General features: G+C 39.3%; 1 protein-coding gene across 1 annotated transcript in view; it reads right to left on the reverse strand.

Moving 5' to 3' along the window:
- Positions 1-4,823: 4,823 nt before the first annotated feature.
- Positions 4,824-27,655, reverse strand: part of bcl2b (BCL2 apoptosis regulator b) — a 41,834-nt gene continuing 19,002 nt past the window's right edge. Inside the window, exon 2 of the mRNA XM_038303791.1 lies at positions 4,824-8,098. Coding sequence (XP_038159719.1) covers positions 7,961-8,098 — 138 coding nt within the window. The 3' untranslated portion in view covers positions 4,824-7,960. The remainder of the gene's footprint in view (positions 8,099-27,655) is intronic.

The following is a 27,655-nucleotide window of genomic DNA, read 5'->3' on the forward strand; positions in this document are numbered from 1 at the left end:
ATCTCTCTTGCTTGTACACTTTTTTCGACCACATCTTTTCCTTCCCTTCGCCTCTCTATTAATGTGCTTGGACACTGAGCTCTGTGAACAGCCAGCCTCTTTAGCGATGACCTTTTGTGTCTTGCCCTCCTTGTGCAAGGTGTCGATGGTCGTCTTTTGGACAACTGTCAAGTCAGCAGTCTTCCCCATGATTGTGTAGCCTATAGAACTAGACTGAAAGACCATTTAAAGGCTTTTGCAGGTGGTTTGAGTTAATTAGCTGATTAGAGTGTGGCACCAGGGGCCATCAATTTTGAAACTTTTCACAATATTCTAATTTTCTGATATGATGAATTTGAGATTTTCATTTGTTGTCATTTGTAATCATCAAAATTAAACAAAATAAACATCTGAAATATATGAGTTTGTATGTAATGTATGAATATAATATACAAGTTTCACTTTTTAAATGGAATTACTGAAATCAATCTACTTTTTCATGATATTCTAATTTTATGACCAGCACCTGTATATTGTGGCAGTATGTCTAATTCAGAGAGACTTTGTATCGAATCAAAATGTACTGTAAATGTGCAAAGCATGACAAACTACACTTCAGCAGAATGAATGTTTGTTTTGACTTTTTCTATTTTTCTGGGAGCAGAAAAATAAACAGACACTGAATGTACTCTAAAACCCGAGTAATTTGTCCCTTTTTACTTTTCTTATTATTCTTTGCAAGTTGTCAACATCCATCTAGTATTTATCTGTGCATTATTCAGGCTCAACCTTGTAGTTACTGACATGGGAGCTGGCTCGGAGCTCGTCTGCCTGGCTGTGTGTTTCCTGGACGGGGCCGCCTTTTACAGCTGCTTTTTGAATCTCTGCTTCTGTCTCCTTGAACCCCCGTCGACCTCAGAAGATGGCCGCTCACACTGAGCCTGGTTCTGCTGGAGGTTTATTCCTGTTAAAAGGGAGTTTTTCCTCTCCACTGTCGCTACAAGCATGCTTAGTGTGAGGGATTGTATTTGAGTCAATGAGTCGATGCAATCAACTGGTTTTCCTTGGATAGAAAACTTTTAATCAATTTGACTGTATAATCTGGTGAACTGTAAAGTGCCTTGAGATGACTTGTGTTGTGATTTGGCGCTATATAAATAAACTGAATTGAATTGAATAGTTGCTCCAATTATAAAAAGTCTGAGGTCCATTCATAATGATCCCGATATATAACAAAAATTAAATTGATTTGCAAAAAGCTAAAAATTGTTTAAAAAAAGAAAAATATTTTCTTTAAAGTTTCAAAATTTTGATCATTATTAAGTTTTGAATTTGCTTATAGATAGTTATAGATGTCAACCAAATCTTAATGCTTTGCATTAAACATGATGTAAGGCTTGGATCCAGCTGCTCAGCTATGGTAAAAAAACAACCTTTCTCTTTAAGTCTATGGAGCTGAACTAAAAATTGGTTTACCATCCAATACCTTGATTTATCTAAAGAGCTTCCTTTTTTTTTTTTTTTTTTTAACAGTGTCCTGTCTGGCAAGATGGCAATAAGAATAATTGTCTTGATGCCAAAAGGAGCCCAACAGATTTTACTTTCACAAGTGTAGCAGTATGGCAATTGCCATACTACTCCACTTGTTTCCTGCATATAAATTGCTTTATTATAATTATGCAGGGAGTTTTACAGTTCATATGGACACTGCAATGTATACGGTAGAGCAGAAAAACAGAAGAAGAAAAAGGAAAAAGAAAAAAAAAGGACAAAAGATGAAAGAAAGAGGGGATAGAAGGGAGACAATGACAAAACATTTTCAGTCTGCTTCATCACCTGTAACGAGATGAAAAAAGAACAGCACAACCAAAAGACACGGCACGAGATATACAATAAAGCAACACCTTGAAACTATCGCTAAAGTAATAAAGAGCTTCCTTTTACAATGAGCTTATTTAAGTGTATGAGTTGAAATCATTAGAATCAAGAAATGCGCTCAGAGAGCGCAGACCTCCGCCAGGCAGCAAATTCTGCCTCATATTGTGACTTACACCTATAGCTAAAACTCGTATGGATCATGACTTTTTTTATTTGATGCTGAAACGGTCAATAGTCACTGCTGCCCTCTGATTTAGGGGAGGATCTGTTTGTTTCCTGCATAAATCACTATCCCCATATTAAAGAATGCTTTAAAAAAATCTTGTATCCAGTTATGATCTGGATCATCAACAAAGTTTTGATTTTTCATTGGCATGACGGACACCTCTGATTAAATGATAATTTCAATTAAATTAATATAGAACAGTTATACAACGGGTATAGATGCTCAGCATTGGTAGCCGTAATTAATATATACAGTTATCCTGTACACAGACAGACAGACACAAATCTCCTAAAATCATGACCTCCTTGGTGTAAGTTAATATCTCCAACAATCTTTCTGTAAAAGTTTAACAACAATCCACTGGACTTGGTTTCCAAGGTTTGAAGACGTTTCTTTTCACCTCCAGGAAGCTTTCTCAATTCAAATGTCATCTCCAACTACCCTCCCACACCAATTACTTTAAGCATTTAGCATGCTAAGGTGAGGGTATTTTCATCAGTGCAAGCATAATAGCGTAAATAATATTGGGTAATTTCTTAGCAGTGGGGCCAATGTTCTGCACTCGCTAAGTTTTCATCTGTTTTAATTTTTTTTCCACATTTCAGAAAATAATCTTTAGGGTTTATGAATATTACAAAGTTTCTAGATTTATATTTGCTTTTAAATTCATTTAGCCTACTTCATGCTGTTAGACAGGTTCAGTTTAGCGGTTTCTTTAGGCCCAGGTGTGGCTGCTGATAATGAAATCAGTGAGCTATATTTTCACACAGTCAGTTTTCTTTAGGCTGCTGCTTTCTTTTATTTTATTTTTTAGAGGTTTTTACGGCCAAAGTGGTTCATTTATTGTAAAGTAGGCTGACAGGAAAGGGGATTTTTTTAAATGTCCTGGGATCTTTTAAGAAAGGGTAAAACAGAAAAGTTCAGAAATGAGGTTTATATCTTATTGCTTTTTTGAGTTGTTCTCATATCATGAAAGTTTTTAATATGTGTGGTGGGAAAAAATCCATAAAACTGGTAGTTGGACTCAGTGTGTCAGGGTATTAAAATCCAAAAACAGACAATTCAAGTGTTCCTCTAGTGGGATTAACAATTATTACTCTGTTATGTAGAGAAATATTTACCCAGCATCCCAACAATAATGTAGACAAACATCACACTGCATGTTCTCAGAGTTTCCTATTCTTTCATAGCTTGAACACATCTTGGGTGTTGATGCCAGGCAGCTTCAGCTGGCAGACACCCCACACAGACTCATCCCCAGTCGGCTCTGTCCTGCAGATTACTGTATCAAGAGATAAAGATTCTCTGATGGAGTCGATGCTTCGCCAGCTACTGACAGCTAAGCAGTCAAGCTGTTGAGCTATCAGCCTTACTCATAGCACACAGTCCTAAAGATGTTTCAGTCCAGGAATCGGTGACTCATAATTTGCCAAACTGTGGTTGATAAACGCTCAATATTTTTTCTCTTTTTTTTTTTTGCCAAAACCTAACAAATTATATTTGAATTGTTGGGTTAAAGAAAGGATTTTTCCTATTATTGTTCTGTGGGTAAATTTGTCCTCTGCAATTCACTACTTCAGGGCTGCTAAAATGCATAGAAGTTAATCCAAATAAATATTATGTGTTTGTATATCATCATCCACAAGGTGACACTGTAGTACACACCTTCAGCAGCTAAGTCCACCCCTGTAAGCTGTTCCCATCCTGGTGTAAGGTTCTTTTCTTACAATATTTACAGTTCAGCATTATTTTAATGGTTTCCTAGTTGTTAAATCAATTTAAAGAGATTTTCACAGGAAGTTTTTAAGGCTGTTAATTTGAGGAGGGAGCGAAGATCAGATGGACTACCAAATGAGGGGTAAAACAGGACCAGGCTTCCTCTTGACAATCTGCTTTGATCTCCTATTCTCCCCTGTGATATGCAGCTCTGGGAAAACCTCCTTCGCACCTTGTAGCCCTAAAGCAGAAGGAGGGGATGGAGGGGAAGGGGGGGCTTCAACCCCACATCTTCATCCTCTTCCTCCTCTTCAATGCCCATCTTTCTCACTTTCTATACCTACAAATTCCCAATCCACACCCACACCGGACTCGCTTTTGAAAGTCCAAGACCTGATTTAAAATTCGTTTTCAGGGCGAGTCATGCATTTTATATGCATGGTGCGAGCTGGAGAGGAGGAGGAGGAGGGATGGAGGGCGTCTTCACTCCAAATGAACTTTACTCTGCAGTTGGTATCCTCTGGGATATTGCTGCACACACACCCATCCCTGCTTTTCCAGTCTCTGCTACTTGGCCCTCATTTTCTTGCGCCCACTCGGCTCTTTCAACATTAGTTTTCACTGCATCATGATCCAGCGAGCAGCGAGAGGGCCTCAGCCTTTCAAGACAAGTGTGATCAGAGCAGAGGCAAGAAGGCGTACAAAAACCTGGCCTGGGGGCATTTATATGGGTGAGGGGGTTCAATACTCTGGTGTTTAGCAGCTGAGGAGGGGAAGGATGACAAATGCAGCAGTGTTTGGGGACAGCTTTGATGTCTGCTGCTGCTGCTGCACAGTCCTTCACAAGGAGACTGTCGCCTTGACATGATCAGGCTCACACAGGGCTCTGATAGATGTAACAGATAATCAAAAGAATGTAGCTGATCCGCCGCTCTTCACCTTTGAGCTGCTCTTACTCTCTCCATGCCTTGTTGACTTTCTGAGAGGCGACCGAGAATCAATAAAGACAGACACAAAACAGAGCTCAAGACGGCATCTGCTGGAGAAATCAGATTTATTAGGAACAATAAGATCCCACTAGCTTATTGTGGATATAGCAGTAAACAACAGGAACACAATTCACTTTCTGTTTTCTTTTAATAAGTGCTACAGGTTTTTGTATAGAGTATAGACAGTGAAACAGTACAGCAACAAGAGTGCTACATTCATATATGCGCACAGGATATAAAAATGACTATATTGCTGTTAAGTTCTTCATATTCCTGTGCAGGAATTGCCTCTTGTTTCACACAAACTCCCAAATAAACTTTGGGAGCTGTGTTAATAAAAAGAGGAGTTTTAGGTCTGGCGTTTGACATTTTACACGTTAGTTATTGTGTGAGCACGAAGCTGACGAAAGTGAAGCGGTAATAGCACGGTTACACCACACAGAAACCTCTCAGGGAGCTGAAGCCACAGTGCCTTGCAAAATGACTCTCCATATTTTGATTGGTTTCAGCCACTTCTTTACGGAGAGATGATATTAAAGGTTCACCAAAATAGTGCCAAATTGGGAAGTGAAAGGAAAGTGATGCATGGTTTTCAAAGCGTGCTGCGGTTGGAGCTGCAGGTCTCTAAAACCTCAATTTGACTCTTTCTCTCTTACAAATTGAGCTAACGCTCAGTCAGATTGAAATTAACCCCAATAAAGGAGGCAGAGCCCACAGCATGATGCTACCAACACATTTTTTTTTTACAACAGGGAAGAAATTCACACTGTTAATTTTCTGCCTTAATATAAAACCCACCCAGTCTCAACCTCTTTTCTTTCCAGATCACCAAACTCAAAGTATTTTTCTGTGACATGCAACAATTTTCACACAGGCTACAAAGGTCATTTACGTCCTCATCTGTCCAGATTACCGTCATCCGTATCTTTGCTGTGTTTCCTACATGCTTCTCACACCTTACTTGAAACAATGGCCTCCTTCATCTCTTAAAGGCCAGCTTTGTAGAGAGCACACCAAAGCTGTCCTGTTTACAGATCCTCCTAAATGAACTATGGGGACGTTTGCGTTGTTAACATAAGAGGCTGGACTGTTTCTTTAATGAATGCTCTTATTGCCCAACCTTTCAGCGTAGGTGGTCGACCAAATCTGCCAGTAGAATTGCAGTTCTAGGCCATACACCTTGCATTTTAAGTTAATGCAATGAGGACTGTTTGTGATTTTATCGGGATTTCAAAAGGTATGTTTTATTTTTCATAAAAATAATTTGAAAGCTATGGATCCTGTTCTTTCTACTTTATAACTGTGCACCACTTAGTCTTTATCTAGCCTAAATTCCCACAAAAAAAACACAATACCTGTGAAAAACCCTTTTGCATGGCACTGTGCTCCATGTATGATGCATTTTGAATTGGATCATTACTAGTTTACTTTGGTTTCCAGCTCTCTACACATGTACACTGTAAATTTGTGGCAGTTTAAGCTGTGAGGAAAAATTATAATCTTGACAGTATAGCAGCCTCAAAGCCGAAGATCAACGCAACAAAAAAAGATTCATTTCTACACATTGTTATATTAGCAGCCAGGAAAGTATGTAGTTTACAGTGTGATTTCATAGAAGAAGGAAGATAAAAGTGACTAGTTTAATTCTGAAAGTCTTGTACCTTGAAATAAATTAAAGAGTTGTAGCTTTATTCGTTGTTATTTCTTCTCTGTAGCTTTGTTATAAATACGGTTACACATCATGAGCGTCTAATCTGTTAAGTCTGACTTTCTTCCATGCAACACAGACTTTGGAGACTTTCTAAGACAGAAAATTAAACTCCCCTCTCCATTTAAAACCTATGAGGTTGCAAACAACAAAAATATTTTTCAAGACTTTTTTTTTTTTCCATCAGACTGTAACACAAGACGAACATCAATAAAATAGGTTGAAAGGAAAACAAAATCAATGTTTTTTCAGAAGCTGGACAAGGGGGTGGCGGGGGCTGAAATGCTGCTGACACGATTTCCACCCGGTCACACGTGGCCGCACCAGATTTCTCAGTCCACGTCAACAGCTGTCAGTGTCAGAACGGATTCATTACTGCAGCAACTGGAGGACGCACGTGTCGACAGTCGGGCCACAAACTCTGAATTGTTTGTGCTAATAGTAAAAGCTAGAAAATGAACAGACGGGGGGGTTGGTCTCCTTCACATTACACTGCTTGAGGAATGTGGTCTTAAAATTGTCCTGTTATAGCAGAGGCTGCAGAAAGCAACATTTATTGTAGGCTACCTCTAACTCATTCTCTCTGTGCACTCAGCTCCATGTTCCTCCCAGGACGCTTGGCAACATACCTTCAATCTTTATTTTATACTCCTTGTAAAAAAACACACACACACACACACAAACAAAAACCTCCCCATTTGGTTTGCCATGCAAGAGAAATAAAGCCAAACACAAAAATCAAGGAGCTCTCAGCCGAGCGGAGCTCAGGCCTTCTTTTCCTCCATTACAGACCCAGAGAGAGAGAAAGAGAGAGGGTGTATAATGGTGCAATGTGTTCACCTGAGCAGTGTGAGGAGTGAAAACAGTAGACACACGCTGTGCTGGCTGCAGTGAGCTGTTTCCATTACACGTTCAGAGCAGCTGTTCTGCAAAAGAAGTGCTTTGAATGACGGCTGTAGGGAGGTAACTGGAGTCCGCAGCTCCTACAGGATCCATGGTCCTAGTGAGGGGGTTTCTGCTGCTGCTGCTTCTTCATGACCAAGCCCTCCTTATACAGGTTCCACCCTTGCATACTGTGTCTATACTTTACCATTCAAACGATCATGCTCTAAAGTCGCACAGAAGCAGGCAGGAAAAAAAAGAAAAAGACATGCACTCCTTGTTCCTCCTCGGTTCACTCGGGTTAGTGTGCTCACACCTCAGATGCATCCTTGGGCTGCACCTCTGGTTCCCTTTGCTGTTTTCTGAGTTGTGTCTGTTCTGACAGAAGGGGGCAAGAGGAACAGAACTTTTCACAAAGAGGCTTTGAAGAGAGCCGGATTCAGTCGGAAGGTTGTCTCTGAGGGGGTCAGGGGCGTCTTTGAAAACAGTAGGCACAAGGAAAAAAAGGAAAAGAGAGGAGAAGGGCGATGAGAAATAAAAGTAAACGGATGGAGTCAGAGGGATACAGAGAGAGAGAGACTGTCACTTTTGTGCAAGGTACGCCCCGATGGTGATGCTTGCCGCCCCGAGCGCAGCAAGGCCAAAGACCGTCTTGATGGACGGCCAGTAGCAGCTCAGAATGGACTCCTTTTGTCTGTCGTACAGTTCCACAAATGCCTCCTGGAAGAGAAACAGAAAGGAGACGACAGTTAATCCAGATGTACTCTGAGCAACACATAAGGCAGTCCATACAGACATGTAGACTAATTGATTTTTGGTAATAAGCTCTTATGGGTTAAGGCTAAGTTGACATGTTGGATCCTGAAGAACTTTCTACCTTGTGTGACGACTCTGGCACTTTCATCCAGGAGGGAACTAAACTGTTTCGGGGATGGCTTTAAATGCAACACTCACAAGATGAAAGAAAAGCTGAGGGTTTGTACTATAACTGTATTGCCCCTGAGCAAACTTCTTTTCAGTAGAGAGAGAAAAGATGATGTTGCCTTCTGTCTAAAATAAAAAAAAAAAAAAAAAAAATGTGATTGAAAATGAAAGCATGCCTACATTAAGATGTCTACTGATGTTGAAATGTTGCTGAAAGGTGTTCTGGGTTGATAACATGTGCTAAACAAAGCTGGCTTTTTACATCTTTATTTAGTCCCAATGTGGATGACACCTATGGGCTAAAATAAATACAAAGAATGTTTTTTTTTTTTTTTAAGTATTGGCCAACTTTAAAATACCGTTAAAATGTCTGTGGCTTAGAACGGGCGCGTCCAAAACACTGGATCTGCATCAGGTGGTTGATGCAGATGCAAACTCTTACGTTTTCAAGAATCTTCATACAATTGAAAACGTATTTTTCACTTCTGATTTTTCTTTAATTTGATAGCTGATAATGCTAAATCCATTGTGTGGCTCTTACTTAAAAGTAAACTTGAATCCACTCAGAAATGCTTTTATTTAACATTAACATTTACATATTAAATTCTTTGCTAAATACAGCAAGAATTTAATAGAAAAAAAACGTGAGAACAAAATAAATGTCTTTTTATTTTATTTCATCACGTCCAGAAGAAAGCTGGAAATTCTTTTTTTATTTAATAATTAAAATGGGCAAATTCTTTTTACATTAACGGAACTACAATAATATGAACACGACTTTCTTTTTAATTTGTTTACAAATTCACCATATCATTTTTTTATGCTTTTAGTTTCCCAAAAAATATTTTTAGTTTTGGTTTGATCCTTGTTTAGAGAGTATTGTTTGTTTCACATCTTCTTTTTTCAGACAAACCCTCCTGTATGAGATCATATACAATATTGATGTGACATCTGAAGGAAGCTATAATGAGGCTGCATTTTAGCGCCTGTTTCTTTAACATTTAATAGCCTCTGTGAGCCGTGGACAAAACCTGCCTTCACACAGCTGGATCTAAACCAGGAGTCCTTGGACTTTCATAAAAAGTTTCACCTCATTTAATGCAATGTTTTCTAAGTCCATCTTGAAAAACATTCAAACCAGTACTGCAAAAACACCTTTATGATTTTAGGTATGCCAAAGTTTCCAGCAATCATTACAGAAAACTACTCCATGAGAAGTCACTGAGCTGCAGCAGTAAATTATTGACTACAACCAGGCAGTTTAGATTGAAATTTGAGTTTGGAATTTGAAACGGAAATGTTGTTTAGTATGACTGCGATTGCTCTAATGTTTTGCAAATCTACACCCATAGAAGCAACTTTTTTGCTTTTCATTTCCTTTATCTGTACTTCATTCAATTCTTTTGCACAGAGCAGAAATCTTAATAGTTAAGAAAACCTCCAGTTCTAAATACCACTACGGCTATGTGATATAGATGTTTTTCAGAATTTGGTAAAAGTATCCTCTAAAATGGAAATCCCCTGCTGCTAGCACACATGGGTGAAAATAGAGTGTTATTACACCCAAAGAAGGATCCATTACACTTGCCTATACTAAGACTCAAAGAAAGATACACAGAAACAGGCTCCAACTGAGCTTAACACAAATGTAACCCCCCCAGCGAAAATACATACTGTTGTGCTGCGGGATTTAGAGCCAGGCTGCAAATTGGGAATGTGTGAGTGAGCAAATGCCTAGGCAGCATGTCTCCGATGAGAAGATACAGACGTCCACTCATAAGCAGTGACAGCAGGAACAGCTGGACAGGAAGTAATGGTGCTAAGCTGACCGCTGTCCCGCACACACTCCAAGTACAATAGGGCACATTTCAGAGGTTTAAGGGAGGAAATACCAGCAGCATTCAATATTCCTGAATTTGTTACAAGCTGTCCACATGGATCGCACTTTGGCAATGATATACGTCAGAGCTGCTCTGATGTCTTTGCTTTAACTGTAATTTTTAACTGTCCAAACAATAGTGAGTTGATAGAATGATTTATATCTATATATATATAATGTTAATATGTATTTTAATATATTGCACTCATACAGAATGAAGTGCTGTGGGGAGACAAAAGCATTTCCTGTTTCCCTTCCCATTCTGGTGCATTCCTGAGGCTGGGGGCTGGTGGCACAAGGAAGGAAAGATCAGCAGAATACTTTAGGCCTTCTGGTATCTTTAACCGCAGCATTTTTTTTATTATTGGACAAAACTACCAATGTCAGCATGTTAAACCACAGAGGGAACAGTGATACCCAGCAGCCATCAGTACATGTTGGATCATTTTAGCTCAACCTGAGATATATTTGGAATTAAACACAAGATCTAACTTATGTGATCCAGTTTAGTTTGGTTTTTGCTCGTTAAAGTTTTAGTTAAATCAGCTAAACTATTCCTAACCAGTCTGTCCAGTACATGTTGGCAGACTCTTAAGAATTTCAGTAATGTGCCAAAAGGGCCTGCACAAATTTCAATGCTGATGGAGCATTTCATGAAATGGGATTATTGAATTGTATGTCTTGGAAATAAATACGGGAACTGGCAGGAATTTTTTTTTTTCTGTACAAATTGCACATAAGACGATCTTACCGTGTCATTTGATTTCAATGTATAATATGTATAAAAATAGAAAATTAAAATAGAAAGTGTACCCTTTAGTTTTCTGTCATGATTTCCTCACCCCTTGGAAATATGGATCAGTATAATATGTTGGAAGATTCTCAGTCATCCAAGTCATAGTCATACTCATTCCATATATATTTGAGTTCATCTGAATTCAATAGTGGCAATTTAGGTGCTGCCTAAAGGAGCAGAACAAGAATAAGAAAGTTCCACATAGATCTGGCATGTTTGCCCTGTGCATGCACAGTTGAATAAATATATAGTTAGGCAAAGTAATCAAAATTTCCCCTTGTGTTTATGTTGTTTGGGTATGGTCTTGTGTCTCTGTGTTGTCCTGTAACCATGTGGCAGCATGTCCAGGGTGCACTCTGCTTCTCCCCCAATGAACACAGGGAATGTGGACCATCCTGGCATGAACGAATGAAGGGAAGATTGCAATTCACAACATGTCATCACGAATAAGAAAGTCCTGCCTAATTTATTTTCCGTTTTTGAGAATCGATTTTAATCCAAATGCAAAACAAGTCGACCAAATTTATTCAAACAGGATTTCTAAAGTCTGATTTAATAAAAATGTTAAAACTGTTAAATAAATAATTTTTTTTAGGGAAGGCATGCTGGTATCATATGGGGTGTGTTCGGATCCGGCGGCTACATCCTCCGAAGGCTAGATTCGTCAGCCGATTACATCACAGGGCAGCGCTGTGGTCTGGTCGGATTCATTCTCCTTCATATGCAGCCTTCTTTTCTTCCGGTTGGAAGGACAGGACAGATGAGACCTCTGAAGACTAGGGTATCCCATGAGCTGGCTGCCCTATGCTCAGAGGAAATAAGAGAAATGGCACCGAAAAGTGGTGAATATTATTTTAAGTCAGTTTAAGAAAATTCAAGGATGTGAATAATTTTGTCTTATAATCATAGAAATGGTTATTTTAACTGTTAATGAGTCCGATATGTGGTGGGTAATGTTTGGTTTATTGAAAAAGGTTTTATCTGTCCCTGTGTAAATTGGGTTTAGGTGACATTAAATGGGTGACATTCTTTGGGTGACTGCATAGTGTTTATATTTGTAAAAGTAGAGTACAGTATTTTATTTTATTTATTTCTAAACTCTGTTACTTATTCTATTATTTCTATACATGTTTAATTTTGCCGTAATGCTTTTGGTCCTGCAAGACCACAATTTCCCCTTTGTGGGACAATAAAGGGATTTTCTATTCTATTCCATTCTATTCTATTCTATTTATATCTGTGCAGTGTGGGGACTACAAATCTGATATCTGCAACAACAGCACTGCTGCTGAAGAAATAAGCAGACTAAAGAGGAGCAAGAGGTTCGGCACCATTCTTTGCCTACTTTGTGTGTCAACTATCACGGTTGCTTGACAGAGAGACGCTGAGGGACGGTGAAGCCCGCAGAATGCTGGACCTGTTCTTATTCACAGCCAAACTCTTACGGCCTTCTTATTTTGATGACCCTTGAAGGACCTTGTCAAGGTAGACTAAATTGAACAGACCCATAGTTGTTAATGTTGCAGCAATCGCTCATCCTGAACAAGTATATGGTAATGGTAGAAAGTAACACCTCTCTTTGAACAGGAGGAAACGAAAAATACAATAATGCATGGTAATAATTTGACATACAAAAGGACAAAACAGTTTAGAAAATGTTTACAAAAAAAGATTCAATCGGTAAACGGTAAAACCTCGCTCCCAGAAGACATGAGCTCACTGTAGGCCTGACGCTTAAAAATACATCATGTTGTTCTGAAAAGTACACCATGACGTTTACACTATGTGGTATCAGAATTTCTAAATACCTACATGCTCTGAAGTAAAGTTCAAATAGCAAATAGAACAACAAATATGTTAAAGAAAAAAATTTTCTTAAGAAAATGATGCCCCCTGCTGGCCATAAGAAAGCTATGCTAAATTACTTCAAATTAGCCCAGCCTTTGAGAAACGTTTTGAAAGTGAAATAATTGTTTTCTTTATATTAAATTATTCTAGATTAGGCAAACATAAAAAACAGACAACATCACCATAAGCTTTTTTTTCCCCCAATGACTCCGGTACAAAAAAATCTTTTTTTTTTTTCTTTTTTTTTTACGTCAGCTGAGAAACACTTTTCCCACCTACTTCTCTAAAATAACACTTAACTGAGACTACATCTCATATTCAGCATGTGTGCACGTGATTGACCACCAGCAGGACTCTACAAAATAGCAAGCTCATGATGAATGTGCTTGATTTGCGCCAGACGCCACCATGATTTACAGTGTATTTAAGTCTAAATACAAAAGAGGTCCCATTATAGAAAGGGGTTCATGAGAGATGTGATGAGAATGTGAATAGAGTCCCAGAGGGGCATGGATGGTAAATGACTCCCAACTAACTCTGAAACTGAGACAGAGGGAGAAAGGGAGGGATGTCAGGTGGGTATCATGAGACTTAGCCATGCTCTGCCTCAACTCCTGAACTTTTTTCACCCACACGTTAGCAAAGGCAATGTTCCCGGCAACCATGTGAGAAAGGAACAAAACAAACCGTGACACTTTCTCCCTTTCCTCCATCCCTGTTCTTTTTGGTGCATTGAGGGGCATTATGTAAATTCAAACCTCTGAGAAAAGCAAAGATAAGCAGGTGGAGAGCTGCATTTGACAGGGACACGAATAAGACAATACATCTGCATTACAACAAAAGCTCCTACAGTAAAGAGCTACCATCTGCAGCAGGTGCCAATCTGGGATAGAGAGTCCAGACAGAAGGTTCTTATAGTCTTCAATTTTTGCATCAGTGGCTTTTAAAATGTCACAGCTAGCCAACAGAGAGCAAGAAACCAAGATGAAAAAATGCAGGTTCATATCCCTCCCCTTTCATCACACACAATGAAACCCTCAGAGACACTCAAATGGGCAGAACTGTGAGGACCTTATGGGGTCCCATACCTCTCTACGGGTTGGAAACAAGACGCTCCCCTGTGTCATGGTTACCAAGACCAGAAGCTCCACAAACAATTTGCTTTTCCCACCAGAAGGAAAGATCCCATCCTTAACCTCTGATCTGTTTCCACATGATCCACACCTCTGGTTTTTGTTTGGTGTCTTCCTCGCGGACACAAAGGGATTTTCTTCCGTCTTCTTTCTCAGATTGGTCGATTGTTGCCTCATGGGTGAAAAGAATGTCATATATTTGCTGGATCCTGTGGGTATTCACCTTGCTTTCGGAAATAATCCCTCAACCTGTTCTGATATTAATGACTTATCTTATGAGCTTGGCCAGTTATAAAAATAAAATAAAATCCCAGGCTGTAAAAACGATCAGGCGGCTATCTCTGTTTTTGGATGTTCTGTGGGCAGAAGCAGATGGAGTGAAAGGGATGTGGGTTAAAGTTTAGTTTGTAATTAAGTAGGCCTTTGTGGACACTCTACCAACCTTTTCCCCCGCATGTTCTGTTTATTTTCAAACTGTTCACATGGCAGGGTACTTATAGGCCAGCACACACTGCCTCCCTTAGAATCACTTTATTATTTTTTCACCGAGCTTCCCATAGAGTTCATCTCGTCTAATTAGAGCCAAACACATCTCCCCACTGAAGATCCAAGGATATAAAAAGGGGATAGTGCCAGGAATGCATTTATTTCCTCATAATTGATTAATTCAGATCAAGAAGTAGATACAAATATTTTCATTTTTTACCTGTTTAGTGTGTCCACATAAAAAAAAAGGGGGAAAAAAGTTTTCCTGAACTTTCTGGCTTGACAGCAGGTGCTTGTCTAAAAAAAAGAAGGTCAAATAAAGTCTATTCCCCAGAGATCCCTTCGTAGACTGGCCCAGCAAAAAAATTGAGATGACGGTGGAGTTTGTTGTAACATTCATTACTCCCAAATCCCCTTGCATCAGCAGTCACAGACTGCCTGCAGCAGCGGACACAGAGCCCTTCGCTGACCTGTGACAATAATGCAATCCACAGAAATAGCAGCACAGCCAAGAACGCTCGACACATCATCAACGCACAGAACTTTATTGGATCAGACCAGAGGACAATATTTATAAAGTAATTTAGTAACATATGAGCATTGATTAATTCCTTCATCGGCAGGTTAATCTTTTAAACAGGAGCTGTTGCTCATTTCAATCTGTTCATTTCATGCTTTCATTTGCATTTATCTTGGTTCAGCAAGACATAAAATGTAAGAAGGTTATCTTAGATACATTTGACATTTACATTAAACAGTTTTGAGCTTTTGAAAATAATTGTTTTGCCTTTTTTACATTTCTACCGTATTTATTCTTAATGCAGCAACAACTGTGCATCAACCTGGCCACCAATTAGTTCGATTCCATCTGTAGATGTGTTATACCCATTCGAACAATCGATGGGTTATTGTTATCTCTACAATTTTGCTCAATTGCTAACATTAGGGATTGTGCCTTTTTGATCCCAATAACCCAATAACCCCCCCTTCTCCCCTCAGAAAAAATTGGGATCGAAACACAAATAAAGGGAGTAAGGGAGTAAAAACAATAAAATGCAATATGATTCAAAAATATCTTGGATTTTTGAGATTTTTTATGATTATTTACATTATTAATTCATCCAAAATGAGACGCTATGGTTTAATTACATTAGTATGAGATAAAAGAAGAACGAGGACGTCTGCATCTTGTACAAACTGTTAAAGAGTGAATTGAAGAGATCCAGTGCATCAGACCATCCATCCATCCCAAACATTTTATGACTCTTTTTTAGAGCTTAGAACCATGTCAGGATGTATTTTGTTGGAGGTGCTGAGGGAGTAAGGGTTGCAGACATCCATTTTATGAGCCTTCTTGTTTCTATAGAGTGAGAGCTGTGTGGGCGTTCACTACACACAGCCGGGCTTTATTTTTCACCGCAGCATGTTGGAGTTTACCATAGCTGCTCCTCATAACCCATTCTTTTTTATTAGGTGTCCATGGCAAAAAATGTCACCAGAGTCTCAGATGATGAGGTTCTGTTGATGCTTTAAAGCCAGGGTTTTTAACGTGGAGTGAAGGGTAAAAAAGAGGTCAAGAATAAAGTTAGCAGCTCATCTTAAGTCTGAGGCTATGGTTGACAGCTCCCATTAAGTCAGGAGGAATTTTGGGGTGTTGTTAAAGAAACTGGTCGGATGGAGCAGCAGATGGAGAGATGGAATGTAGCCGTCTGCATTAATATTGGTGGAGCTTTGCTCTTTGGTAGTGAGGAAAAAAAGCTTAGTAAAAACATGAATATATACCACTCTATCTGTGCTTTCAACCCTTAACCACAGCGAGGAGACCAGAAACAAGGCATGGAAACGAGCTGCCTGGGCTCTAAGGTAAGGAGTAGAGCTGCTGCTTCTCTGCATCAACAGGAAACCACGAAGTAGTTCAGGTATCTGATAAGAACACCTTTCACATGCTTTTCTTAGGAGGGTTTTCTAGTAAACTCGGAGGAAACCGCAGTGACAGAATCATACCTTACTCGAGGGACTTTAATTCCATTCTAACCTTAAAACACCAAAGAGAGAAGATCTCAGAGAGCAAATTGAAGACAAGAACGTCTGACCGCCCTTCAGCATTCCATGGATCGCTAAACTTATTAAATTTATATATGACCAGGACCTCTGCAATTATTTCTAACACTTCACATTTATTTTCCTCCTTAGTGCACAATGGCCAAAAAAGTGCCTCACAGTGAGTGCTTGTTTTTCTTACTGTTTTTTTCCCCCCTATATAACTGTGAATATTTTAACGTTATTGAGCGCGTTGCACTGATTCCCTTCGTATTTGGATTTTCTAGAAAGCTGCACAGGCTGACAGAAAAGATTTGGATGTGTGCCTGCTTCCTAAATTCCAATAGGTCACAATTTAATGATGTTAAAGAACATCTCATCTGCTGGACTAAAAAATTTAAAATCAGAAACAGCAACAATTTATCCATCCCAATCAATGCTGTGCAAAAATAATATAGTTGCACAGACACTCTACTCTTTGGAAATGGTAGAGGCTGAAAAAAAGAACAACAAAGGCATAAATTTCTCTTCATATGAAAGAAAATAAAGTGTCAAAAAAAGAAAGATCATGACATCCACATAAGGAAAGAATAACCTTGTTAATTTTCTGCCTTCCTGAGTTTCTCTGCAAACTCAGGTTTCACACTCCCAACAGTCGTTACATTTGGACGTAAAAGGAGAAGATCTTTTGACGTTTGGAGAAACCCTAAAGGCTCATAAATATTCAAATATGCGTCAGCATCAGCAGCGGCAGCATTTGTGTGTTTACAAAACAGCTTTCTCTCCCGTGGGAGTGAACCTCCACCGCTGGAACATGAAACATGATCGCCAGTAAATCACCCACGCTTCTTATGACACTGTACGCTTTTTATTGTCTCTGTTATTTATTGTGTGCAGCCGGCAGATAAATAAAGGCAGTAACTTTACACATGAGACCCTGGTTTTCACTCCCCATCCATTGAGCACTTGTACAGGTATTCCCACCCCTGTGCGTTTGAGCTAAACTCGTTACTTTTATAGTCTTTCAAAACATAATGATTCACTCCATTAAAAATAATCTTATTTTAGTTAAGTTTAGATAGTATATGAAAAAATTATTGAAGTGTTTAAAGCTGGTAAAGGAATACCTAAAGAAATGGAGCTGTCATCTGTTCCTGTTTTGCTGAGACACCATCCTGGAGAGAAATATCAGCTATGCTGCTGCCATCAACACCTTTGTTTATAGATGTTGGAGCTTGGTCTGTTTTCCAGAGTAGTCCTGTTTCTCCGACTGTGACTAGCTGTATATCCTCTCTTTCATCCTCTGACATGGGAGCTGGCTCAGAGCTCGTCTGCCTGGCTGTGTGTTTCCTGGACGGGGCCGCCTGTGGAGCTGCTTGACAGTTGCTTTTTGTATCTCTGCTTCTTTTTGTATCTCTGCTTTTGTCTCCTTGAACCCCAGTCGGCCTCGGCAGATGGCCGCTCACACTGAGTCTGGTTCAGGTTTCTTCCTGTTAAAAGGGAGTTTTTCCTCTCCGCTGTCGCTACAAGCATGCTCAGTGTGAGAGACTGCCTTCAAGTCAATGAGTCGAAGCAATCAACTGGTTTTCCTTAGATAAAAAACTTTGAATCAATTTGACTGTATAATCTGGTGAACTGTAAAGTGCCTTAAGATGACAAGTGTTGTGAAAGAGCGCTATATAAATTTACTGAATTGAATTGAATAGAAATATACCTGCTTATATGTCTGAAGCAAGAGAAGTAGCTACTGTAATTCTGGGTTTCTTTTCTTGTTTCCTTTGAATGCGTATTGCTGTTTGTTCCCAAAGTCATGTATACACATTTGTTCGTTTATAATCAATATGCTGATAGGTGCTTCAACAACAGAAAAATTGGTAATCTGCCCTTTAATTTTTTTCAATGGAGGCATTTATTATTATAATTTTATTGATTCATTATTATCCTTTATTATTATTATCAGAGGGAATCTTTAATTTTCCTTGTTGTTGCAGAACAAATCTGTCCAATATAGTGAAGGCAACCAGACCCACCATGCTGGTTTTATATGGCAAATGTCTTCAATTTTAAGAGTGCAGGAATAGGAATTTTTTTAAGGTGCTGTAATGCCTTTGTTTAATTGATTCTGTTAAACATAGAGTTTAGTACGTCAATTTTGATTGATTGATATGTTTAATGCATGAACCTGGACCACACAGTTATGAGAAGATCAGCTAATGTTAAGTTTATTGATTTTAACTTAACTGATCTGCCCTGAAATAAAATGAAGGCCTGGGTATCAGCCTTGCATTCAAGAGACAAAACTGAGTTGGTTCTGTTTAATCTGGTAACCTGGTTTTTCTCTGATCTTTGCTGGGGGTTTATTATCAATACTTTTAAATGGCTGAGGGCTAAAAGCAGGGGGCAAACTATATATATAAAAAAAAAATCTATTCTTCTTCAATAAATCTATTTCGGTCTAATTCAATTTCATCCTAAAACCTCCACATCCCCTTCTTTGCTTCCAACGCTTTCTCACTCCCAACTCGTCAAAGAGGAACATTTGGTCAAACTCTTCACTAAAAGGAAGCACGCCAATGACCCCAAAATACACAATGTAGCTAAAAGAGGATGTCTGGATGTCCGCCTATCCGGCTGCCTTAGAACAGGAAGGGACACATCAGCAGAGAAACCTCTGCACTGCTATAATTATCGAAAAGCTTTGTTAGAGCTCCTGGTTCAGGATTTCCCAATCTAATAAAACACCTCTCATCCTCCCCCTGTTTTGCTCATTTAAAAGGCCACAGATGACGTCCAAGAGCAGAGGGAGGGTGGAAAAGGGCAGCTGAGTCATCATCCACTTGCGTGGACGTCGGTGCGCTTCATAGTGCATTAAACCTGGCCTGAGTGGCTTTCCAGTACACACATATGTTGGCCACTTGAGGACCTCCTTTGAGTTTGTGACCAGTAATCTCAGTGAAAGCTATGAAACTGGAAATACTCATACGGATAATAGGAAAAAAATAACCTCTCCAAGCTAAGCAATGTGTGCAGCTGGAAATGTAAAGGGGCACTTATATAAAGAGCCACCTTGTAATTGAAAGAGGTCCTTTTGAACTGCGCTGAAACACAGAGTGGAAAAAAGAAAAAAGTTAATGATTACATGCCTAGTTAAAACCTTTCCACATTGAAGCTGCTTTAGACTGCTGCTTATTTTGGCTCCTGAATAGAGCATTGGAGCTGAGCTAGTCTGCCTGATAGGAAGCTCTGAAGGAGATCGTGGGAACTGTAGATCTCCCAGATGGCCTACTGCTTCTCGGGTAACAAACACCATCTAGAAGAGGGACTCATTTTCTGTCATAAGGATGCACACTTCCTCCAGCCTTAAAAGACTGATCCACTGACCCATAAGGACCACACAACTCTTCAACATGCTGCTCCAGAAATAGAGTGTGAGCCAAAAACAGCTACTGTATATGGAGTAATGACTGGGATGAATGGGTGCACACCAGTTAGGGAAAGGCTTATAAATGTTCTCCCCAGCATGCAATAAAGAAATCCTGATGTAACTGGATTAATCAGCCCTAAGAGGGTTTTCAGTTGTTGAAGGAACTTTAACAGTCAAGCCTGTGTGAAGTCACTTCCTGTACCAGGCGCTGAAGGAGTGACATCATTGTCTGGTTTAAAACTATGGCCTCTCTGTGGTAGAGCCAAGTATGGTTAGATCAGAGTCTGTGTTCGTAACCAGGGAAATACTGAGGCCAGCCAAGCATGTAGTCAGACCAATTCTATGAAAAAAAAGGGGGAACAGCCGCAGTTTTCTGGAAACCGTAACTAAGAGGCCTGATTTGTTTTGAACGATGAAGTAATATCAGTCTTGCAAGAGTCCTAATACACATTTAGCTGTATTTAATCTGTAAACCCAGTGTGTTTCATAGGGATTTTACATGAACACTAGTAGTTCTTAGTAATACTAGATTTGATTGGTTTTAAAGCTGAAGGTTTTAGGATCTTTTGCCAAAACTTTGCACATAGAAACAGCAATTTGTCTATATTTTCTTCACAAAAATACAGAAACTCAGTTAGGATGGCAACCAGTACTTGTAAAAATAACATCTTTGGGCTTCATGGTGCTGAGTGTAATCTTAAGGTCTTAATCTTATTTGTACCATGAGTAAAAGATATAGGGGGTTGTGTCATTGCTAATTAGCTGTCCCGCATTTTGTTTACAGGGATCAGAACACAATTTTCTTTCCACATTAGTGTTGTGGTTTTTACCCATTATGGTAAAACCTGAAAAAAGTATAGAAATGTAATTTACCCATTTGTGTCATTCTTCCTAAACAAGAATTCTATGAAAACAACTAGTGAGATTTCTTGAATAAAGACAGATTTTTTTTTTTTAAAGTAACTCCCATAATTTCCTCTACAAAGGTAAATGTAACATCATCCAGGGGAGGATCAATCATGTCAGCAGAGGAGAAAGTACCCTAACATCAAAGCTCTCCTCCCATTGTCTCCTCTTTCATATAACAGAGGTCTATGAAAGTCATCTGCTAAATGAAAGCTTTAGCAGCAAGATATCTGAACCGTTCGTGGGAATCAAACGTACGGGGGAGGTTTCAGGTTCATCGAGCTCTCTGTGCACCCCACGTAAATAAGCGAGGCAACACTCTGGGACGGGGGACGCGGTGCAAAGAAACAGCAGATGGAGGATCTCAAGTGTCAGATAATGTGAGTGAAGACAATCTTGCGTTTGAGCTGAGACTCCCAAAGGAACACCTTTGAAGTGGAGTAAGGAGAAGGTGGAGGTCGCTGAAAATTTCCACAAAGTCACAGAAGCAGTTGCTTTCTGCTGCAAAAACCGTTGAGTCAAGTCCTTGTTAAAGGTAAGGCAAACTTGCAATCTTGATTAAATCCTTTTTATTTATTTTTTTCTGTTGTAGATTTGCTGCTGTACTCAAGACTGGTGTCATTTCCAACCAAGCATCCACTCATGTAGAGTCTAACTGCAGTATATTTTGATGTAAGGAGGAGTTCATCGTCAACTTAATGATCATAAGATGCCACGGAGCTGCAGCTGCAAATTAAGCCAGATCATGATCCTGAGGTTACCGAGGATTCTACTTATATGCCCTGGCTGTCAATACAAAACACTGTGCACTAAGGCCAGCTGTTGTGTTTCTGATGTTAGCTAATAACAATTGCTCGGTAAAAAAAAAAAGCAATCATTACCAATAATTTTTTTCTAGACTAAAAGATGATGGTGAAACAAAAACTAATAAAACACAGCTAGAACCAATGCAGAAACAACTAAGATGTTTTTTCACCCCCCCAAACTAGATAAGACAAGATAATCGTCATAAAAATGTCTACACCATCTGTTTCCACAGGTGGCATAAAGGAAAATTTTATTTCACTTATTAATCCGTTCAATTATCCAATGATATTTGAATTTTTATGTTTGAGCTTATTGAGATACAATAAGCTCAAACATAAAGCAGTTATATATGGTTGCAATAAAAAATAAATAATAATAATCTAATCAAATCTAAAAATGTTCTATCTGAACAATAAATTTACATTTATTATTCAGGTAGAAAATAGGCGTTTGCAGGGCTAATTTTGCAAGGTTTTAAAAGTTATGTAAGTTAAGTTGGAGTTTTAGACTTAATTACTGATTGTGGATTAGAAATTGAATTGAGAATTTTGTGTGAATTTTGTGCACCATTTATTTCTGCTTTAAAAAGCTTTTTTTTATTTCATTGCAAAAGTAAACCAAAATAGGATAATTTTGAAATAAATGTTAATGATATTTATCTTTTAAGGAAATCTAACTATAATTCAGTTCCATACTAGAATCATTCCCTTCTTTACCCATCTACTTGCTATTACTGCATAACCCTTATTGAGTTTACCCTTTAACTGGTCACCTGTTCATTTAGGTCAGAGACCTAATAATACACACCTAAAGGAAAGTTAGAGTGGCTGATTACTTTTTTTTGTATTTTAAGGCAAAGCCAGAGTATAAAGGGAAAAACCCACATATGCAGAGAGAGCGAACATGCAAAGTCCCTACAGAAAAGCACCAGCTGGGTTCAAACCCAGGACAATTTTGATGCATAAACACAGTGCTAACAGCTGTAGCACAGTTACAGCACAGTGCAGTCCTGCCCTTCTCTATGACTTCATATTTCATCTTCAATATCCCATCTACTAGAACTAGAAGTCACTAAAAAACGATAACAAAAGGACAAGATTGTAACTATAAATGAATTTATGATGATGCTCAGAAGAGTTTGTCTTCCTTAGATACAAGTCACATAGGTCCAGTCTGATATTTTTTGTTTTCTTATTATGAAACTACTGACTTGAGCATTAAACATGCTAATTGAAGTCTTTTCGATCTGATCTGTAAATTGCAGTTTGCAATGCCCTAGCAGAATTCCCAACCCTCCCCTACAGTGCCTCGACCACCCATTAGAGGGGTCATGGCCCCCACATCAAACACCTTTGTCCTCAGGTACATGGCAATTCTAAAATACAGAAACAAATCCTTTTGCAGGAGAAGTTTTGACGTCACCATGAGATCTGACCACTTCTTTGAATGCCAGCTACTGTTTCCATGAAAGGATTTTAAAAACCCTACATGGGAAGCAGATTTCCCACAGACAGGCTGCGGTTACAAGAAAAATGACAAAACTTTTCGAACTTCCAAAGGAATGAGGTAGTTTCAAATCAAAACAAGGGGGGCAGGGAAGGATATTCTCAGTCCTTCTTTCAGCTGAGAAATCCAAACAAGAACAGGCTCAGAGCCTAGTCTGGGTTTAATCATTACCTCTTCTAAAAGAAGGTTTCACATTCTCCCTTCTATTCCCCGTAAAAGTTGGGAATACTGGGTGAAAGTTCATTGACCTCTCTTAGGCAACCAGCTGATATTCATCTATGCCGGGGGAGAGGAATGTTAGGAATGCATCGATGCAGAGAGACAAACAACTGCACAATGTGCTTTAGTCTCCCAAACCAAAAAAACCAGCTGGAAGCTCAGCTATGTACAAAAAATTGGATTATCCAGTAAAATAAGTACAGTTCAGGTTTATCTATCTTTACTGGAGCCATCTAAGTCAAATGCAGCCGTTTGGTGCGGAGATGGGGGTTGTGTTTTTCTTCCCCTTTATTTCCATTCTTTAGTTGAAGTTCAATGTGACTCTGAGACCTTGTGGAGAGCTGCGTACGTTGTGTGGCAGGCTTTGAAAAACAGGCGGATTGTTTGAACAGGCTGGCTCACTCAGAGCTGTGTGACCTTCCTTGTCTGCATGAATAGACCAAAGGGAAAACAAGCAGATCCTACCTGAAGAATTATAATTAGCTTGTCTTTGGCGACAGGGAATGTCCAGGGGAGAATGTGCAAAAAACAAATGAGGCGCGTGTCAGTTTTATTAATAAAAGGACAATCCTCTCTAGCTGGATCCATGAAAAATGTTATTAGTGCTCCAAACAGACTACTGAGCTGATAAGAAACCTGGACTCTACCTTTATGAAAGATTATTCAAGTATGCGGTTGAAACCAGATGTCTACATAAACTATAAAAAAAAAGCTGTCTAGTCACCATTGTTTTTAAGGAAAAATACAGGTTCTGTGCTGTAGAGGTAAACTTGTTTTGATGCAAAACGTGTGCATCTTACTGAAATGAAAGGAAAAGGCCCTGTGAAGATGCTCTCTGAAGTTGGATGGAGAGTATTGTTATTTACTGGGGAAGGACTCCTGTTTGATGAAGGGTTGACAGGCAACTCTAAGAGAGAAAAAACCTAGAATACAGTTTGCAAAAGAAATTAGGATTATCAGGTGAGCTGAACTGGATATTAAAGTGTTTCACTATAGTGACCAATATATGGAGGAAAAAGGGGAGCATTGCAGGCTTAGAGTGCCAAACTGTGAAGCACGGAGACGGAAGTATGATGTTGTGGGGTGGTTTAGGCAGTCCACTTTAAAAAATAGTTGGCATTATTAGATAGGAAATTTATATGTAAATATTGAATTAACATACTAGGGGATCATAGAGGGAGTCCAAGCTAGGGCAAAAAGGGCACTTTTTAAATTAGAAGGAAAAGTATCTAAGGACAGAAATGTATGTTTTAGTGTAACCATTACAAAACCCTGACCTCAGTCCCATACAGATGACCCCACATCCAGCTGGAAACTTGCCATGAACCATCCACCCTCCAAAAAGTTCTGTTGGGAATATTGAGCTAAAATATATGCAATGTATTAAAAAATGTTTTTTAGTATTTTGACATTTACCATAGATGGGTCATTGACATCTTAACTGACCCAAAATACCAGACAGTGAGAAAAAATGCCTGTTTTGTATAAGAGTTCATGTAAATATTTGTTTTCAGTTATAAATGTACCTGTTTATTTTTACTTTGTGCTGTGCAACGTCCATGTGGATGTTTCACGAGTACATCTATCTGCTTTTTAGTCAGCAGATGGATCAGCTGAGGATCAGATGATTCCTGGGTCAGATGACTTTAACGCACAACTTTAATTCAAAGTTTCTTGCATTAAATTTTGACTTTCGTTTCAACATTAACTCAAATTGAATCATAATCATTTACCCAGTTAAACCTATCTCCGCTTTGATCCTTTCTGTCAACCTAACCAACCCTTTCTCAATAAAAGTACGGTACCCGTCAGTCTTAACCTGGCTGGCAGCACTCAGGCTGTAAGAATGAAGGGATTGCCTGTTTATAACTTCATAAGCCTTTTTGTTATTGCCTAGCCTTCCGTCTCTCATCCTCCTCCTCCAAAGCCCCGCAAGCTGCACCTCCTGATCAAAGGCCTCTTCTAAACTCTGTCCGTTTCAGGCAGGAATATTTTTCTGCCTCCTTTCCTCCCTGGAATGCAGGAATATGGACTCGTTTTAATTTAAACCTGGATTCCTTGAAGGTCAGGTTAGTATGAGCCCTTGCTGCGATAGCCTGACTGGTATCAGAAAATGGGTTTTATACAAATGGGTGAAAAAAACTCAACAGGGTGCCAAGCAAGAGTCAATTTCTCTGATGGGTATATTGAAAAGCTTTGGGTTTGAAACTACAGAAAAAAAACACTTCTTGGTGTCTCTCTCTGAGATCTGTTCACCACTAACCCTCTTAAAACATTGAAGATTAAAAAAAGACCTTTTATAGGTTAATTTGCAGAGTTGATTAACGTTGCGGTGGTTAGATTTTCACACAAAAGCCTGGTCTAGACAGCTTAAAAAAATAAAATAAAAAATCCCCTATAAAGCAAAACGGCGCCTGGCATAGAAAACTCCAACATTCCAAAAGAAATCAGATCTGACATTAAATGACTGATTTAGATGATCCACAGGCCTAAATAAAGAAAGACAAGCTCTTAGAAGAAAAGGATTCACTGTCAGTCCGTTTGATTTCAAATCCACTTTTCCTTTGAGGTATATGCCATTATTTCCATGTGCAATGACAGCCCAACAACCAATTAAAGGTTTCTCCTTCAGGGTAGACTGCACGTTTATGTTGGCATAAAAATAATAAAAGAAAAACCTTGGCAACATCAAATTTCACCCCCACAGGGAAAGCACCATTCACAGCTCCTTAACTCTTCCTTATTTTTTCATGCTACAGTCATAAACTTTACTGAATTCATGACTCTATGTAACAGAGCAACCAAAGGAAGAGCATAAATGAGAAGTGGGAGGAAAACAGTACATTAAGTGTAATAACTGAGAGTGTACTTTTGGATTGAACCCATTCATAAAACAGTCTTAAGCTGTGACCGAATGTCCACCAAAATCACTATATAGGGCACTATATAGTGGTTACGGCATTTTAAATGAGTGTCTGAACATCAAATGGATGAAAAAGTAGTGGACTCAAAATTTCCCACAATGCACCTTGAAAAGTAGTGATCATCCATGGTCACTGGACGAGCAGATATATCCCAGATAGCTTTGCAAGGAGAGCTCTCCTCCCAAAGGGTGGTAAGGGAGCATTAGAGACGGGAAGATTATGGCACCTATCGTACAGTTTAGTTCCTAAACGCAGCAATTCTGGACTTAACTGAAAAGTGGCAAAAATAAATCCACTGATAAAAAGAAAGCAATAGGCAGATATAGTTGTAGTTTGCTGAAGGCACTAAGAGGATGTTGCACAAATGTGCTCTAATCTGATGAGACCAAATTTGAACTTTTTTGGCATACCTACAAAACTGTTTATGCGGAAGAAAGCTACTGCACACGCAGCATCCCAAATTTGAAGGGTGACAGGAAAATGCTATGGGCATGAGTTTCTTCAGCAAAGACAGGAAAACTGTCCGTCAGTGATGGACCTGAAGCCAAACCTAAATCCCGTGAGAATCTGTGATATAACTGCAGTAACCAGATGCTCTTCTTTCAGTCTGACTGGACTGAAGTCACCATGTAAGTAAAACTTTTCTAGGAGTCTAAGACAAAAAGGCTCCTCATCCAGGCTTTTAGATGCGTTTGACTAAATTAATTTTGGTAAAGGACCTGCTCGGCCACTGCTTGGCTGTTAATTGAGTCTTTTCTCAAAGACCTTGACACCAAACGTCGGAAGTACTCAATCAATACAACATAGACAACTTGATATCTGAGCAGCGGCTGACCTCACTCAGTGCTGGGTGAAACAGATCCGATTTCCTGTGGGATATTTGCTCTGTTGCCAAAAAAAAAAAAAAATCAACTGGGGGGTGGGGGTAATTATTTACACCAGACCTCCAACAATAAGGAAGAGAAACCTATTTACCATCATCTGGGTCTTGTCAGTTTTTTATTTATATTTTGGTCTTGGGAGAAGTGATGGAGGGCAGCAGGGCATGTATGGAGAGGAACCAATAATGGCATTCTGTTTGTTAATGGCTAGTGTTGTGGTTAGTTGCACTGGGAAATCCCAGTGGGTGTGTGTGTCCGTGTGTGAGTGGGTGTGTGCGCGCACAAGTTTGTGTTCTTGCACTAAGGCCGAATGGCACAGCTAACAGGAAGCTAGGCACCCCGGGGCCATCTGCTTGCTGCCATGGCTCACATGTCACCCTGTGACAACAGAGTATTATTGATTCACACCGCCACATCCGCTTCTGTGTTCACACACTGTGTGTGTATGTGATGTGTGGCTGTGTTTATGTGACCTTGCGGGGACACTGTAAGGCCAGTTACCTT

This window comes from Cyprinodon tularosa, unplaced genomic scaffold (assembly GCF_016077235.1).
Source record: "Cyprinodon tularosa strain WSP-4 unplaced genomic scaffold, ASM1607723v1 ctg52, whole genome shotgun sequence".
Taxonomy (NCBI): Eukaryota; Metazoa; Chordata; class Actinopteri; order Cyprinodontiformes; family Cyprinodontidae; genus Cyprinodon; species Cyprinodon tularosa.